This window comes from Ceratotherium simum, chromosome 24 (genome assembly GCF_057802395.1).
Source record: "Ceratotherium simum simum isolate JZ-2026a chromosome 24, ASM5780239v1, whole genome shotgun sequence".
Lineage (NCBI taxonomy): Eukaryota > Metazoa > Chordata > Mammalia > Perissodactyla > Rhinocerotidae > Ceratotherium > Ceratotherium simum.
The window spans coordinates 31,563,652-31,582,930 of record NC_141923.1 but is presented as its reverse complement, the minus strand read 5'-3'; the positions used below and the strand labels follow the sequence as shown (position 1 = coordinate 31,582,930).

Here is a 19,279-nt window from a genome sequence, read left to right as displayed (position 1 = left end):
AAATACCTAAGCCATCTCATGAGACATCTCTACTTGTGATGTATTATAATTATATTCGGATTTGAGTACTTTGGTAAAGGAGGGAGAGGCTCAAGGAAGGAACGATTGATGGAACTCTGGAACCATTTCTTCTTTTCTCAATTCTCTGTACAAAGTCCATTTTCCCATCTCAGAAATAAAGACTTCTAGCAAACAAGCTACAAATGTGTCAGCGTTTGAAACCATTCTCCAATGAAGACATTTTCAGTAGTGGATTTTTTTCTCCTTTTTTTGTTTCCTTATTGGGATGACATAACCTCTAGATAATTACCTTCCCCTCACACTTTAGTAAATACAAAAATAAACTTCCCACCATGCAGTTTGTTGTTTGAAAGCTGGAGACCACCCTCATTTTAAGCTGTCAGTTTGGATTATTATTTGGGAAATTATTTCCTCACTGAAGCTTGTCTGTCAAGTCAACACATGGGTGGAGACTTAGAAGCCCCTTGTCAAGCATTCCTTCAGAGCCTGGCCTTCACTCATTGGCTGCAATATTAGTGAATGCTTGTTGCTTCCCTCATTTTTCAGCCGTGTTGTAAAGACCATTGAGATTCAAGGTCTTAGAGATGTAAGACTTTTCATAAAGAAAATAAATCCATCTTTTTTTTGGAATATTTAAACGTTGACAGGGAAAGGGATAAAGCTAGCATTATTTAAATGTTTTGCACATGCAAAGGGCTATTTGGAATTCTAGAGACTGATGAATGAAGAAAAAGATTCTTGTTTCACCTCCTTAGCTTTGAACTGTGTTATAGTATAAGGTTTTTCCTTTGAGTACTCCTGAGATGCAATTGGCAAAGAAATTAAAATATGTAAAAGGCCCCGTTTAAGGAAACTACACTTACCTCAACAGCACAAAATTCTAAATTTTAACCAACACATTTTTTGAGCGTCTTTCATGAGCTAGCACTTTCATATACATTATTTCACTTAATCCTCACAACTATCAGACTGTTGAGGGGCAGAGAAGTGACGTGACCCGTTTGTGGTCATTTAGCAAATGATGCTTCTGGCATTTGATTTCAGATCGTCTTACTTCCAAATTGGGAATCCAAGAAATTGCAGGTATCTTGTAAAGTGAGCAGTAGGTAGAAAATAGTACTGGCTGATTCCTAAGTACCAGCCCCATACCGTCTCTTGTCTTTTTCTCTCAATATGTTAGCAATTTTGAGAAGCCTTGAGTCCGGGTACATTTACTTTTGCACTCACACATTCCTTGAACTGGCAGTATGAATTTGCCTGTCATGGCAAAGGGTAGTACTATAAACTCTTCTTGATCCCATCCTCATTGAAGTTAAGTAACTCCTCTCCTGACCATGGCTAAAGGTACATTGAAAAAATAGTAATAAATATGATAGATGCCAGAGCCGGTGGAATTCTTGACTTCCCCTAAATACTTGATTAGTGAGTGAGTGAAATAGTACCACAAGGGCGGAAGTGTGCTTCATCTTGAATACATGCCAGTGTCCCAAATCAGTACCTGTCCCTGTGCTTCTGAGCATTGACTTCTGCATCCTAAGACCCTAAGGCAAAGTTGCATAGATGGGAGATCTGCGGGTCTTAAATGGATGGTTCCCAGCATCTAGCTGACTATTATATTTCAAACTTGGTTAAGAATCAGATCCACAACCTGCCTTTGATTTCATCTTGCATTTGATATGTTCTGTAGTGGTGAGGACATTAATAAACTGAGCCTAAGCTTCCTTCATTCTATTGACTTTCTTAGTCTATATGCATTTAGTTAATGAGATTACTTTTCTTCTTGTGTTCATAAATATTGAAAACTAGGAACTTTCCAAAAATCAAATTGCATAGGCTTGTTTTCCTTCATCTAGCTTTTCTGAAACATATCTGTTAGTGACCAGGAAATAGTTCTATAAAAGTCTAATTAGTTTTTCCTGATTCAGATTCATACACATACACCTTCATCATCCAGGTTTTAGACTACCTACATGCAGAAGCATTGAGCCAAAAGAGAAGTCAAGGATGAATATGACATTGACTGTATCTGAAACTGCTTCTACAAACTTATTAACCTGTTCATACTATCTTCAAATAGAAATGCCTAATGTAGGGTATTACCACTTATCTATACCTTTTCAAAGCAGTTGAGAAGAATATTCTTTTTTTTGTTTTTTTTAAAGAATTTAATTTTATTTATTTATTTATTTTTTCCCCCAAAGCCCCAGTAGATAGTTGTATGTCATAGTTGCACATCCTTCTAGTTGCTGTATGTGGGACGCGGCCTCAGCATGGCCGGAGAAGTGGTGCGTCGGTGCGCGCCCGGGATCCGAACCCGGGCCGCCAGCAGCGGAGTGCGTGCACTTAACCGCTAAGCCACGGGGCTGGCCGAGAAGAATATTCTTATCTTTCCTCAATTATTCAGTGTCTTCTTATCATCTAGTTTGAATATTAGAAATTTTGCCTTCCATGACTTAGCGTAGAGTGCTGACCTTATAAGTGGATATGTACCAGTCACTGGTAGTATGATTTGGAGGCAAATCATGTGATTATCAAGGTGACCCATGAGATGCCTGAGTTTACTTTTTAACTTTAAAGCTCCGGACAAGTGTGAAGTAGCATTATCTTCTTTCTGTCCCTCTTCTACAAGCATATTTTCTCTTTAGAAATTACTCAATATATATTCTCTTCAACCAGAAAAAAAGGATTTTTATCATTTTTCCTAATTGTCATATTTCTGATTGTCATTCTGTTAAATCTTTCATGGTTTCAGGGTTTCAAGGTCACTAAAAATATAACAACAACAACATTGGATGCCTTTTTCTTTAGAGAATATAGGAAACATTCATTTTCCATTCTCACTAATAAAGTTTAGCAATTCTATTATGTACCTAGTAATTTCAAAGTTTTGGAATTCCTTTCTTCTCAGAAAGGAAAATTTCATTCTTTTGGCCCTAGTGTTGTCTCTAAAACATTTGAAATTTTTTAAAATTATCAGCAAAACTGGGATTTCCAAAGGTCCCCAGAAAAAGGCTGGTTAAGCGGCATACATTGTGTAAAATGAGTCATGCAGGGGAAAGAAAGGACTAGACATAGAAAAACAAATTCTCCTCAAGGTGTCTTCAATTTTCCTCTCTGACAGTAATCCTTTTAGAATTAGACAGACATATAAAGCAAAATGTAATAAATGAATACTGGATGACAATCTTTTTTTATGATTCATTAATTTTGCTTAAAATTGACTTAACACATGTAAGTACGTGTCAAAGCTGACACATGCACTTTAAAGTTTTAAAATGTACTAATCAGTTCTAGGGGTATTTATAGCAAAGGTCCTTAACAGTAGATAAGTTCTTCGTACTCAAGGCCTGTCTTCAAGAGTTCAATTATTTATTGTAGTAATTTGTAGTTGTATGTGGTCGTGGTGATTAACATTTAGTAGATATTTTTCTTGGGAATTTGTATGTTGATACATATTTTTGCAATTTCTGAAAAGTAGTCTTTGCTTTATTCTTTCTTTCACTTGCATTTATCTTTACCTTTACCCTTTGCATTTTATGTCAGCTTCAAAATTAAGATCCTCCAAGAAGCTCAAGGTTGAAACGCAGAGCTGTAGAACATCTCTACAAGTCTGTCTGCAAGCCACCCTGCTGTCTATTCTTGGAGCAGTGCCTAAGGGCAGTGGAGCTACTGCACTGCAGTCACCTGGGGGTGTTGGTTAAAATAGATTCCTCTGCCCACCCCCACACCCACTGAGCAGTATTTCTGGGGGCCGGGCATGAGAATCTGCCTTTTAAACTAGCTTCCCAAGTGACTCCCTGAATACTGAATTTTGAGAACGACTGCCTTTTGGTATATGCCAGGGGCTTGCCGCATCAGTCTCTAACATGCAGTAAAGTGTTTTGCTCCTCAACAAGATGGTTGATGGAGGCTTGAGTTTACCCAGAATGAATGCCCTTCTCTCTGTTTTGTAGCCTGTAAGTCCAGGTCCTTCAAGTCTAAAGATACTCCCTTTCAGTTTGGCAGTTAATAATTCTTTTCTCTGGTTTCCAGGTGTTTATGGGCACAGAGATTTGTTAATGATTAAGGGGTAGAGGTTGTTTTTCTCCTTAAGGAAGGTGAGAGCAGGACACACTCAGTCTTAAACAATTATTGGACATTGTTCTGATGCCCGTGTTATTCAGCATTACAGTCTTGTCCAATTTCCATCTATTGGTTAAGAACAAAACAGTTCTTTTGCTTGAATCAGAAGTACTGGGAAAGATGCTCTTAACTTGATGTCTGTGGACAGAATTCAGGGGTCTGTGAACGTGAATGGCACGTATTTCACATTTATTTTCACTGACCCCCAATTGAAAATTAGCATTTCCTTCAATTATGAATGTAGGCAACGAACCACCATGTGATAAGCTCTACCTGTGATTTTATTGCCACTGGAAAGCCACAGGTATTTTCATCTCATATTCTTTCTTGTTGGAGATATCTCAAAACATTGCTTGTGCACATCACTACTTCAAAATTATAGTAGTTATTAGACCAACTGCTAAAACTTATGTAAATTTTATGCTATTACATCATATTTTTAAATTATTTTGATACTATATTTTTCATTATAATTGATTTCTGTTGAAATCTTGTATATTTTGTTTTATGCATTTACACATATTATTTTGAGAAGGGATCCATAGGCTTCACTAGACTGCCAGAGGGGATCAGGTACAAAAAATGGGTAAGAACACTTATGTTAGATCTTGTCTAGGATCTTTTCATCCTAAAGTATTTCCCTTTTTTTTTGAGATATTTCTCTTAAATGAACTATTTTTTCCTATTCTTACAGTCGTCTCATTGTTATATATATATTTTTACTGTAGCAGACTCCACTGGAACCCATTCGCTGTACACAACATACAAAGACTATGAAATCATGTTCCATGTTTCTACCATGCTGCCATATACACCTAACAACAAGCAACAGGTAAGAGGTCCTTGTGTTATTTGTGTTTTTTCGCCCTTGTTTCATTTCCCCCAGAAGCCTAAGTGGCAAGTTTGTAAAATCTTAAACCAGAATTTAATGTTGCACCTGTGACAGCAGCAGGAAGCTCTGTACTTTGTGGAAGTAAGGAATAGCAAATGAGCTGAAAACAAATGAAGAGACACAAATTCTAGGTTAACAGCCAGCTGGATGGCTTTGTGAATTAATCATTTGCTTTTCACCCACGGGGATTGAGGTTTTCATGAAATCTGAAGAGAACAAGTTGAAATCATGGTGATTAGATGACTCTGCAGGGTTGCAAAGAACATATATGAGTGGGTGAAGTTTCAGCTCAAGAGGCCAGTGTACAAAGCAAGGAAGTACTGATGTTTCATTTCAGATTTCAAAGGAGGTTTGGTATAGTAACTTGGAGAAAAATCAAAATAAATGTCAGTGGGATCTCAGAAAAATGTTTTTTCCTTAACGTGTTGGTCAGGAGATAGCAAGAAACATAAATAACAGTTGCATTTGTGTACATCATACACAGATTTAAAAGCACAATGCCTAGTACTAAAATGCAGTCAGTTAGACAGTGCAATGTGGGAACTAAGAAGTGACAGGTTGTTACAGAGCGAAGTGGAAACGGACAGTAGTGTTTTAAAGAGTATGTAGTCATCGTTGTTTTAAAAAAATATTTCAAAATAAATGATACCAAACTGGTTATTTAAAATAACCAGAGAGCTAACAGACTCTCCTTTCTTTCAATAGCTGTTATAAACACAAGCAGTCCAGTATTACATCTGACCTTAAAATGGATATAGATTTTGTTATTGTCAGTTGTTGTACTAACAGAATGCTGGCCAGCTGCAGAATGAATCACATCCTCCTTCACAGAATTTAACCAAACACGGATCCAATCTAACCCTCCATTAGTTTAGGTTTGATTAAATCACAAATCTAGGTAACACAGTTTTGCCTCTTAAGATTACCAAAGTAATCAAAAATAGGAAGCAAAGCAATGAATCAGCTGTAAAGTGAAAATAAACCTATTTTAAGATAAATTCCATGATCTGGAGTTTGTTGGCAATTTGTTTTATGCAAACGCCAATTTCTAGATTTCTCTGAGAGAAAAACATCATGCTAAGAAAAAAATACTAAACTTGTTATTCTGATCAGTCAGTAGACAAAAAATTTAAGAACGTTAACAAATATCTTTAAAGGGGAGTTAAAGGCTTATTCTACCTGATTACTGGGGGATGGGGAGGGCTGGATTTAGAACAAGATTCAATTAATTGTTTATTTCTAACCCAATGAGTTGATGCTGAGCCGAGTGAGTTGGCATTTAAATGGACAGCTATCTAAGTTATTTAATTTTGAGGTCCAATCAAGGCAAAAGTATTATGGTCCTAAATCAGAATGGAAGAGTAATTGGTACTGCCACATATTAAGAAATTTAATTGTCTAGGTAAAGAACTTATTTCTTCTATATAGATTACTTTATGATTGGGAAAAACAGAAAGAACATATATTTTTTAATCTTTTTACAAGAATTTGTTTATAAATACTATCTTTTTTTCATTACATATAACGTGAGATGGATTTATTTCTATTTGGCTCCTTTATTAAGACATTAATATTACATATCAAGCCATATTTCAAAGCAAGAATGGCATTGCATGAAAAAGACAATGACATCATCTATGCAGGAATGACATAATACATAGACAAATTGTATTTGTTCTTGGTATGTCCAAGATCCTGAATAGATTAATGATCTTTAATAATGGGTATATTTTGTATAGCAACCAATACAGACCAGCCTTTATTTCCATAACATCTAATAATATGTTTAGAAATGAAGTAAGCTGCCTCGTTAGAAGATAATTTGGGATGCTTTAAAATTCCTAAGGTTAAAAGTACATTTCCTGAACATTCTAACTCCTAATTCTCAACCCTGATCTAAAAGGCTATTGTTCTCTCAGCTGGCAGCCAATACTAGATCACTGATTTTACTGGTATATAATTTGTGTGAGTTAAATGTCACTGGAGAATTAAAAAAAAAGTTTTATAAATGCAAGCTTATGTTTAATAGATAGTTTATATGAATGTCACATTTAGTTGTTTTCTTCCTTTTAAGAGCCTCCATATAATAAATATGAGACATACACATTTTTTTCAATTTTTCTTTACACTGTTGAATTATCTACCTAATAAACCCTTCCTGAAAAGACGCTGGCCTAGGGTGATTTGGAGTTCCTGAATTTGAAAGCCACCTTTCCAAAACACCATTTAAAGTGAAACAGAGGTAGTCTTAAGCAGCTTTCACTGTAATTAAAGAAACTATTTAAACTTGAAATTTAACCTGCTTTAAAATTGTTGCGACATTCTGGAATATTATTAATTTCCACAGTCCCAGCTTGTGACAGAAAAAGTATATCAAAAAACACCTTAGCCACATTTCTTTGACTGAAGCTGATTAAACCAGAACGTAAATTGTCTTGTAATTACTTCAGCCGTTCTCATCTCTAAAAATCTTCTCTATGGCAAGTTTCTTTCTTATATGAAAATGGAACAAAACTGTTGTTATGGAAACTGAGGATTTGGAGATGCTGGGACTTGGCGTAATATGCCAGATATTGGTTAGATTTATTTGAATGGGCTATATATTTTATGCAAATTTCAGAATATTCATTTCTGTGTTCTTCCTTGGAGGGAATGATAAGACAGGCTAGAATATTGGCAATACTGTGTAACTTACCTCCCCTAATATGTACTGATTAATAATGAATGTTTTAAATACAGTTACATAAAGGAATTGGGGAGGAAAAAACAGAGCATTGTCATTTATGTCGTTTGCTTATTTTTTCTTTTAGCTCCTACGGAAGCGGCACATTGGAAATGATATTGTAACAATTGTTTTCCAAGAACCTGGAGCACAGCCATTCAGCCCGAAAAACATCCGATCCCACTTTCAGCACGTTTTCGTCATAGTCAGGGTTCACAACCCCTGCACCGACGGTGTCTGTTACAGGTATTGGTGCTGCAGTGGTGGCTGGATGGACGTTGGCTGGTGGTCACGTGGAGGGCCTCGTCCAGCCCTGCTTTCTGCAGTGGCAGTGGGAAGTCTATTGCTATTTGCTTTTGTCTTTAAACTGCATGCAGACTGCGGAATTCACACCATGACGTAACCTGATGGCGTTGACATCCCCCAGACATGTTGGTTAGACACCTGCCGTTTCCATTTGCACCTCCTCCTTAGGTGGTGTCCTTTCTCCATACCATCTGGTCACCAACTAATTACTCATACTGCTAATTATATTTTGCTTTTGGCATGGCAAGAGCAGAGAATGATCATAATAAGTAGGGAAGAGAAGCTTATTTTTTTTAAATTATTATTATTAAAAAAGCCCAGGGGGGCCAGCCCGGTGGCGCAAGCGGTTAAGTGTGCGACTCCGCTGCAGCGGCCCAGGGTTCGCTGGTTCGGATCCTGGGCACACACACGCACCGCTTGTCAAGCCATGCTGTGGCGGCGTCCCATATAAAGTGGAGGAAGCTGGGCACAGATGTTAGCCCAGGGTCAGTCTTCCTCAGCAAAAAAAAGAGAATTGGCAGATGTTAGCTCATGGCCGATCTTCCTCACAAAAAAAAAAAAGCCCAAAGCCTTGCTTAGGGCTGACTTCACAGTAACATTTCTTTTTTTTTTTTTTTTTTTTTCTTTTTTTTATGTGAGGAAAATCAGCCCTGAGCCAGCATCCGTGCTAATCCTCCTCTTTTTGCTGAGGAAGACCGGCTCTGAGCTAACATCTATTGCCAGTCCTCCTCCTTCTTTTTCCCCAAAGCCCCAGTAGATAGTTGTATGTCATAGTTGCACATCCTTCTAGTTGCTGTATGTGGGACGCGGCCTGAGCATGGCCGGAGAAGCGGTGTGTTGGTGCGTGCCCGGGATCCGAACCCGGGCCGTCAGTAGCGGAGCGCGCACACTTAACCGCTAAGCCACGGGGCCGGCCCCACACTAACATTTCTGACTGCAATCTTAGAGGCATTTCTGTGCTTTATGAAGCATTTGGTGGAATTGTTGCAATGTCCCTTGTTGACCTAGTCTCATGAGTGTCAGAATTCAAGCATCCATCTGCAGAGGCCTTTGCAGGAATACACTAGGGGTTTGATGTGGAAGAGGATAAGGGCCTGTGATGCTTGGTTGACATGAGTGTAGTGCCAAGAAGATGTGTAAGGACATTCTAGCACTAATAAGATGTTTCCAGTATGCATCTATCCTTTCAGGCTATGAAATTTCATCATAGCTTTCTGTCCCTAAAATTTCCAATATTAGGCTTTGTTAATGTTCAATATTTGTTTTTGAATTAATATAGCCACCTACAGAGAAAGTGGCCAACATAGACTGATAATTGCTTTGTTTTGAGATCCACAACTGTCTAATTCTAATTCTAGGTGTAATGCAGGTTAATTATAGGAGTAGAGCAAGCAAGTTCAGGGAAGAGAACAAGTAGAGGTTACTTTGGAATACTGTGACTGCCGCCATCCTTGCACTTTCCACAATGATTACGTATGTTGAGCTCTGATTATTAGCCCAGCACTATTCCAGGTACCTTAAATCTGTTACCTCATGTAATTTTTAAAACTTGTGAGGTAGGTGCTGTTTTCATCCTCATTTTCAGATGAGGAAGCGTAATCCCATGGGGATAGGTGACCTGCCTGAGGTCAGCTGGTACTGGGCAGAGTTTAGATACAAATGCGTTAAGTCTGATTCTAGAGCCCAGTCTCTTCACCGCTCTGCCATGCTGCCTCACTCCCATGCCGCGTGAAGCGGGGTGGGGGTGGGGGGACGACCTTGCTGCCCTTGCTGCTGACATACAAGCTATTCCAGAACCTCTCAGGGCCCAAGCTTATGTGACAACCTGAGACCGAGGAGGTCTGTAGTTTCCTAGGCCCAGAGACTGGAAATTCAAACAGAGGAGACCTAGATCTGAAGTCTCTTGTCAAGAATATGGTCTCTGAGGAGCCGGCCGGGTGGAGCAAGCGGTTAGGTGTGCGCGCTCCGCTTCGGTGGCCCGGGGTTCGTCGGTTCGGATCCCGGGCGTGCACCGATGCACTGCTTGGCAAGCCATGCTGTGGCAGCATCCCATATAAAGTGGAGGAAGATGGGCATGGATGTTAGCCCAGGGCCAGTCTTCCTCAGCAAAAACAGAGGAGGATTGGCAGATGTTAGCACAGGGCTGATCTTCCTCACAAAATAAATAAAAAAATAAAAAAGGCATTGCAGTAGTCCAAGCTGAGATGATGAAAACCTTGGCTAGAGAGCAGCAGAAACACAAAGTGAAAAAGAAAAAAAAGAATATGGTCTCTGAAAGCTGCTTTAGTTAGGTATAGAAAGAAAGAAGCAGCATAGAATGTTTGGCTGTAGTTGGGGAGGATAACTATTTGCAATTAGAAAATACCCCAAGCAATTGAAACATGCTATGTACTGGATTCATGCAAAGGATTTCATGCTATGGAGATAGAAAGCTAAACTCTTTTGAATGGTCACTAGGAAGTTTGAGGAATGGAAAGCTATGCAGTTGCCTGTAGAGAGAGATTCTTATTTAAAAGCCTTTGTCTAAATAAAGTGCTGTCCAATAGAAATATAATGCAAACCACATATTAATATTTTCTAATAGCTGTATTTTTTAAAAGTAACAAGAAATAGTCAAAATTAATTTGAACAATGTTTTTTGACCCAATAATATATTATTTACCTGCTTATCCCAAATGTTATTTTAACATGTAATTTTTAAATTTTAAAAATTATTTGTGATATCTTACACATTTTTGGACTAAGACTGAAATCTGGAGTGCATTTTAGACTTATAGGTCATCTCAGGGTACTCAATTTTTATTGGAAATAATCTGTATTTAGATTTCATAAAATTTGTGATTGGAAAAGTAGATTTATATACTCAGATTGTTCCAAATATGCTTTTTTTTTTTTTTTTAAAGATTTTATTTATTTATTTTTCCCCCAAAGCCCCAGCAGATAGTTGTATGTCATAGCTGCACAACCTTCTAGTTGCTATATGTGGGACGCGGCCTCAGCATGGCCAGAGAAGCGGTGCGTCGGTGCGCGCCCGGGATCCGAACCCGGGCCGCCAACAGCGGAGCGCGCGCACTTAACCGCTAAGCCACGGGGCCGGCCCCCAAATATGCTTTTAAAAAGCTTTCAAATAACTGCATTGAGTGTCAGTCTTTAAGATTTAATATAATTTAATACTCCCTGGTCACACTGGCCACACTTCGAGTGCTCAGTAGCTGCGTGTGGCCAGTGCAAGTCTCAATAGACTGATGAGGAGGAAAGATGGCTTCGCTTTCTTCAACACTTTGCTAGGTGAGGAGGTGATATATGTTTTATTATTTTCACCCCTCCCTCCTTGAAAATCATGATTTCTGCTGTCTCTCTTATTTTTAATCTATTGCCTGGAGAGCCCGTCTTCCTAACCCCTCCGTGTGATGCTGGGAGCCTGGGTAGGAAGACACTGAACACCCCTGCTCGTGACACATGGGCTAGTCTGGAATTCCCCAGCTGCCAACCTTGTTTGAAGACCCAGTGCACTGCTTATAAACTGTGAATTTTGGCCTTTTATAAATCCAAATTGTTTTCTAAAAACAAACTGATATTTTGTAAATATCAGTTTATAACATCCCTGAAAGAAATCACAAGAAACTGAAGCAGTGATCTTTTCCTGTGATAAACTTTGGGTACATTAATTTTTCTCAGTCCTTCTCAAATGGAGGTAGGCATGTTTCCTGGGGAATGTGGTGTCAGGAGATGTTAAATTTAAAGGCTCAGAATAAATCGGGCACCTCTCTTATAGTCTTTAATGCTTGGGGGAAGGGGTGCGAAGGGGTTTATTTCTTCATGAAAATAAATGTATTATGACGTAGAATGGAAAATTTGTATGAATTTTAAGATAACACATGGGTCTTCAAAGAATTTCCATACCTGTGAGTTTTTCTCATACCCCAGCCACCCCCCAAACTACTAGGGGTATGAATTTATAGGCCTCTTTCATTAGGGGCACTTTGGTGGGAACGTTTAGAGATGCGTTGATTTATACTGATTTTATTTAAATCTAATTTAATTTTATCCTTAAGTGATGTAGTTAGAGTAAGTCAAATGCTTTTTTTTTTTTTCTTTTTGAGGAGGGTTAGCCCTGAGCTAACATCCAATGCCAATCCTCCTCTTTTTTGCTGAGGAAGACTGGCCCTGAGCTAACATCCGTGCCCGTCTTCCTCTACTTTATATGGGATGCTTCCACAGCATAGCTTGACAAGCAGTGCATCAGTCCGCGCCTGGGATCTGAACCGGCAAACCCCGGGCCACCAAAGCGGGGTGCATGAACTTAACCGCTACGCCACCAGGCCGGCCCCCTCAAGTGCTTTTTATCATTCAAAATTCCTTGTTCCCAACTTTCTGCACTGTAAACACTCACATTTGTTTACTGACGCCACCTCCTTGGTGCCTGAACTGTGGAAGGTGCAAAAGTTGTTTTCTCAGGAGCTTCTTGCTGAAATTGTGTAGAGAATTGTGGGGTCAACATAGGCTAAAGTTATAAGGAATGCTTAGCTAAGAAAATGGGATTTGGTGTGTGTTTTAAAGCACAAATGGATGGAATTCAATAGGAAAAAGAGGATTCTAGGAATGGCCAGCAGTATATATGGAAGTGTAGACATGGGAAGGAGAGTGGAAAGGGATAGTAAGTACAGTAAGAAGGCTACTACTGGAGGAAAGATTACTAGGCACTGGAGGCCCTTGGAATGCTAGGCCATCAAATAACACTGTATAAATAGGGTCTTTGGAAAATTTACCGAATGTCACCATGCAAGGTAATTTGTATACAAAAAGACAAATTTGGAGCTTATTGTTGTTATCCATTTATTTTTTACCAGTTCTTTACAGCCCTTATCATATATGTGCTAGGCACTATTCTAGGCCCTGGGATGCAGGAGGAGAACAGAGAACAATTCCAATAGTGGATATGGAAATGAGGCCCTGAAATAATGTGTGTTATTTCTCCCTGGGGACTGGAAAGTTTATATAGGAAAAACTGACTAATTCAAACTAATTCCAGAAGCCAGATAACCTTGAATAGTAAACATAGCCAAGAACTCAGAAATTAATCACTAAGTCTGTATAGTAAAGCTTATGCCCATACCTGATAAGAGAGCCCTCTGGGTTCTATTATTTTATTTGTATCATTACAGTGAGCTGAATTGTCTGGTCCCAGTTGATAGAGCAGATTACAAGCAACAAATCAAAAAGATAAAGGAGCGGTTTAGTGGCAAGAATGTACTGAAAACATCAGTAAGTGATTACTGATAAGGGACATGCAGAAAAGCTATTCACATCAAAGATACAAATTCAATCAGTGTAGTGGTCTGGGATCACTTGGTTTGGGAGCAAACAACCAAATATACTTCACTCACCCCTGAGGGCCTCACTTTGTGAAAACACAGTGTAAAAATTCTTTTCACCATTTTTAACAACTAATGAATTAATGGATCTAGGCATTGATCATCAAAGGCTGCAGATATCACAAAAAGAGACAAATGTGTGTCTCATAATGGAAGGACACAACCCCACCTATGAATTAGTCTTGTCCCCTCCTCCCCAAATTGAATCTCAATCTGATCAAACCTCTAGAGAAGCTAATTTACAGAAAATACAAAAGACAGAAGAACATGTTTGTATTCAGCAAAATTCAGACTCTGGACAACTCTATGTGACACACAGCCCAATTTCTTCAACAAATAAATTGCAAGAAATAAAAGAGAAAGAGAAGTGGAAGAGAACTAACAGAATAAAAAAAAAATTTTAAGATAAAATAAATTAATTGCAATAATTAGGTGTGGACCTTATTTGGATCCAATTCTGACACAAACACTATTAAAAAAACCTTAGGACATCTTACGCAATTGAAAATTGGAACATTGACTCACTATGTGGTGAAATTAAAGATTTATTGTTAATTTTAAAACTAGTATAGTAATAAGTGGTTATAGTAATGACCTGAATCTTCAAAACAAATGTTCAATTGTGGTCAGTAACTATGGTTAGGAAGGTAGAAATATATGTTACTCCTCTCAGAAAGATTTCCATATTCAGTGGTCAAAATGTAATAAATGTTGAAAGGAGTTAGTATGATGTAGTGCAAAAAGCACTTGGAATCAGACCAGATTGTGAAACCTCTCAGATCTTAAATTTCCCTCTCTGTGCAGTGGAAGTTGCTTGATATCTACTGAAAATCCCATCGAAGTATCGAGTGTAGGCAGGGACTGCAGTGTGTGCGCTGTAAATGTCCATGCCTTTCTTCTTTTCTTCTCTTGAATAAAAACAAATAAATATGCAAGCTTCAACTAGGAAGAAAAAAATCAAAGTAGTGGAAATTTCTTTCAGAAAGGCTATTCTAAGCCATAATTAATCAGCATCCCTGTTTTCCAATGTAGCTGAGCTTTCTAAGACAGAAATCTGAATATGTCACTTTTCATGCTTAGAACCATTTAGGGAAAAGTTCAGACTCCCTAGCATAGCCTGCTGCATGGAGTCCTTCAGGTCTGGCTTTTCCTGTCTCTCAGCCTCCACTGGCACCTCTGCCGATCCTCCCCCCACGACTACCTCACTCTTGAGCCATGTGGAGCTACTTACAGCTCCCAGAACATCCCGTGCTCTGCCCTCCTCTTGCACATACTGCTCCCAGGCAGCAATGCCTCTTCACACATACACCCCTGCCCCTCCTTCATCTGATGAATTCCTGCTTTTCTTTTCTCTGGGTGGGCTCCCCTGACCTCCCAGGACTAGACTGCCTTTCCTAAATGTTTCCAGTGGCACCCTGCACTGCCCCAGGAGAGCCCTCGACCACTGGATATAGCCCACACCAGACTGTGAGCTTCTGGAGGGCTGAGCCAGTGACCTCTCATCCTTGATCCTCAACATCAGCACGCTGCCTAGCGTACAATCAGTGCACAGTGAGTGCTGGTGAATGAATACTATTAGAGGTCGAGAACCCCCCAGGGAGGGGATAATGGGCACACGTTTGTTCTGCACTGATCTTTCCTGTCCTTTGCCCAGGTCTGCTTTCGGGAAGCTCCCCAAGCTGGCAGTCTGATCCAGGCTCCAAGAAGGGGAAACTTACCGCCACCATTTTGATGCTAAGTCCCTTTCCCTTTAAATTTTGGGTTGGGAATTGTTTATTACTGTTTCCATGGTGCTCCAGACGTTCAAATGTCTTATTCTTCTCATTTTTTTCCATTGAGACTTATGTTCAGATGTCTCTGGAACCTTCCCATATATCAACTTGAAATTGGCTTTGGGTATTAAGACCTGCTACTTCACCCAAGGTCTTTGAAGCCAGCAAATGTTACAAGGCCCGGACCCACTAGAAACAGCCTAATGGTGGTCTCTTTGGCTGTGTGACTCTTGTAGATGGTCCCTTTCGCAAGCCCCTTAAGAGTAAAAGGTTTAAAAAACGTTCCCCCGGAGGGAATAAGTGTGGTCTTGTCTTAGAGCATGCTGTTGGCTGTCCAGAAGCTCAGATTCCAATCCTGGCTCTCTCAAAGAAGCTCCGGGCAAATCATTTCACTGCTCTGAGTCTGTTTCCTGGAGAAGTGAAGAATTTGTACCAGCTGTTCAAACGGAGGTTCAGGGATATGTCAAATGACAGCATAGAACACAGGACACCTTCCTGGTCTCTCAGTCGTACTCCAAGATTTTGGAGACAGAACATATTGTGTTAAAATGAACACAAATATTCTTTAGTAGAATGCAAAATCGAGATGAATTTTAAGAGGAAACTCAATTTTATTGGCAGAGTTTGAGGAACACTGAGTTCTCCTTCCAGTGCTAACTTTCCATTAACTGTTCCAGCCTCTGAGCTTCTGTCTGTCTGTCATCTAGATAACCCTCTTGAGGAGAACACCCTAGTCCTCGGCAGTGCTGAGTAAATAAGGTATGGTTATAATTTTAGAGAGTGTTATTTCTAAGGAGATACAGTATTGCCGACAAGACTAACAGAAGTGGGGCCAAGCTGAAGCCCTTTGGAATCTGCTTTTAAAAATAGCAAGAACCATTTATAATTAATGCATCTTAAGTATCTATATATAGCAACCTGAAATTCTAGAAAGGCTTCTTTTCTCATGGAAGCAAAAATATTCTTTCTTCTTAGCAGAAAGCAAACTTTGTTATCAAGAGTTCAGAATTTGTGGCATCAAATTATCATCTAATGAGCTTTTAACCTTGTGGAAAACCTTGAAAATTAGATTTACCCAAAAGAAAATCCCTTATTTGAAAAAGAGCATTCTAGGGTATCATCTTCCTCATCATCTTCAGTAAGGATTCTATTTCTAATGATGCAAAGCAATTTTAGTGTTTGTATCATTTACCTCCCTACCATGATGAATCATTGATAATTATAGTTTGAAGATTCAGTTCTTTCCCTCATAGTTCATTCTAGAGGCTTCTAATTATTGGGGGGTTTTCAGTATATGTTTGTCTAAAGTTCTATCAGTTAATAAATAGATCTGTAGGAAGCCAGTGAGTTTAAGGGGCAAGTGGTTGGATGGTGCTCCTATTGACACCCCCGATAAGCATTTTTATCTCCTTAATTAAAATAAAATCACAGCTATTTCTTGAGAAAGAATAATGATTTGAAGTGAAATTAGCAAGAGAAGAAATTGCCAATTTAAAAATGAAAGACATGGGGGCCGGCCTCGTGGCATAGTGGTTAAGTGCGTGCCCTCCGCTGCTGGCGGCCCTGGTTCAGATCCCGGGCGTGCACTGAGGCACCGCTTGTCAGGCCATGCTGTGGCGGCGTCCCAGATAAAGTGGAGGAAGATGGGCACAGATGTTAGTCCAGGGCCAGTCTTCCTCAGCAAAAAGAGGAGGATTGGCATGTATGTTAGCTCAGGGCTGATCTTCCTCACCAAAAAAAAAAAAAAAAAAAAGACATATTTCTGAATCTTTACAGGATTCCTCTTAGACAAGCTAGCAAATCTGGATTTTAGCATCTTTTGCTTGACTTAAGAGAAAAAAATAACATGATCAAATTAAAATTATACAGCTGTCAGCATTCAAGCCAGACAGTTCACAATAGACAAGAAAAATTGCCTTTCTAATACTGGTATAATTAGGCTGTAATGCAGATGGAGGCTTCTGTGAATTCTCTTCTCCACTTAGAAAATGGAGTGTTGCTTGCCACCTTTCTTTGTCATGAAGTGAACTAGATAGTCTTTTTTGTGTGTGTGTGAAAACCAACAAATAGGCCGTTCTGTGGCATCTGCTGACAAAATATGTAATTTGTATCCTGAGGTTCCTGATTTTTATTTATCCTATTTCACAAGAAATAATCATTTTTTTGAAAAGCAAAGCCAAATGTCTTAAAGCAAATCTTTCTTAAAATAAATAAAACATAATGAAACAGAGCTCTTCAATTGAATTTGAAAGATATGTACTTTCTGATTATGTTCTTTCCATTCTGGGAGTTCAGAGAAAGCAGATTTCATATTGCTTCCCTAATACTTAGTACAATTGCTTAGTACAATTCCTCACTTTTAAATAATTAGCTATTTTGAAAAGAGGGCTGTTTGATCTGCTAGAATCATTTCCAGCCTGCTCAAGCTTTGCTGAGGTCCTGGAATAAGATCTTGGTACATGATATAAAACAGACAACCTCTCTGTTTCCATTTAACTTCTGTTGTTGTTGTTGTTTTAAGAAAAACTTAATTGTTTTTTCTTTTGAGATTAAAAATAATAGGTTATCACAAATACTCAGAAGGACCTTTTCTTAGGCCCAATTTTAGCAATATAGATGCAGAAGAAATGACTGGAACAGACTTTTTTAAGTCAATCTTGCTTAAAGGAATGGAAAAGAAAAATATTTTTCTCACAGATAAATAGTCAGAATCAAATACCAAAAGTAAAGAATTTGGACCAATGAATAGCTCAATTTAAAAATGATTTTAAAGCAGTGTTGCTATTACCATAAAAATCATAATCATTTTATTACTTACTGAAATTCCAATTTTCACTTTAAAATTATGCTTTGTGATCTGGTTGCATAATGCCTGACACATGGGCCAACAAATAATATCTGTTTAAAAAAATCTAATCTATTTCTCTTATGTCATGCATCTTTTGATATTTTCATTATAAGCTGTCTGCCTATGGGCATCACATCTAAAATGGAGACCACATCTGTGTTCTAATGGAGTCTGTGCTTGTTCTGAAAGGTTATGTGAATATAGTAAACCACGCCCCCCTGCCCTTTGGAATCAGTAGGTATTTAAAATGTTTTTTATGAAGAAGATCCCAGTAAGTCTTTTTTTCATGGAGTTATGGTTGGTTTACTATCTGTTAATGAAAAGAAAGTTTTTGCTTTAAGCTTTTTGGGGTTTTTGGCCTAGAAAAAATTTTATGTTCTGTAAACCGTAAATACGGTTGAATGAAAACATGTGCTCATGTTAAGCAGAAAGGTACGTTGTTTCACGTGGGACAATGGCAGTTATGTTCCCAAGGGCCATCTTTGTCTTAGAGAAGGTGTATTTTATTCTCATACTGTGAGACCGAGAAGTATTAACATGCCTCTTTCTCTTTGATCTTTGCCTTGTCTCTTAGTGTGGCCGTCACCAGGTCCAGAGATGTACCTTCCTTTGGACCTCCCATCCCCAAAGGGGTCACTTTCCCGAAGTCAAATGTGTTCAGGGACTTCCTTTTGGCCAAAGTGATTAATGCAGAAAATGCCGCTCATAAATCGGAAAAGTTCCGGGCCATGGCAACACGGACCCGCCAGGAGTACCTGAAAGATCTGGCAGAAAAGAATGTCACCAACACCCCTATTGACCCATCTGGCAAGTTCCCGTTTATCTCTCTGGCCTCTAAGAAGAAGGAGAAGTCTAAGCCCTACCCAGGAGCTGAGCTCAGTAGCATGGGGGCCATTGTGTGGGCCGTCCGTGCCAAAGACTACAACAAGGCTATGGAAATAGACTGCCTTCTGGGGGTCTCCAATGAGTTCATCGTCCTCATCGAGCAGGAAACCAAGAGCGTGGTTTTCAACTGTTCCTGCAGAGATGTGATCGGGTGGACCTCAACTGACAGCAGCCTCAAAATCTTCTATGAGCGGGGAGAGTGTGTTTCGGTGGAGAGTTTCATTAACAGTGAGGATACCAAAGAGATTGTCAAAAGGTTGCAGGTGAGTCTGTTCCTTCCACTTACCTACAAGCAATTTCCATCTCATAAAGCTTTCAGTATCCACTAGAGCCAAG

General features: G+C 39.0%; 1 protein-coding gene across 15 annotated transcripts in view; it reads left to right on the top strand.

The window, feature by feature from the left end:
* Positions 1–19,279, top strand: part of SIPA1L1 (signal induced proliferation associated 1 like 1) — a 363,798-nt gene that overhangs the window by 269,827 nt on the left and 74,692 nt on the right. For all 15 annotated transcript variants that reach the window (XM_087448297.1, XM_087448293.1, XM_087448290.1 and 12 more), the window contains 3 exons: positions 4,872–4,975; positions 7,846–8,003; positions 18,633–19,206. In XM_087448297.1, coding sequence (XP_087304423.1) covers positions 4,872–4,975; positions 7,846–8,003; positions 18,633–19,206 — 836 coding nt within the window. The remainder of the gene's footprint in view (positions 1–4,871; positions 4,976–7,845; positions 8,004–18,632; positions 19,207–19,279) is intronic.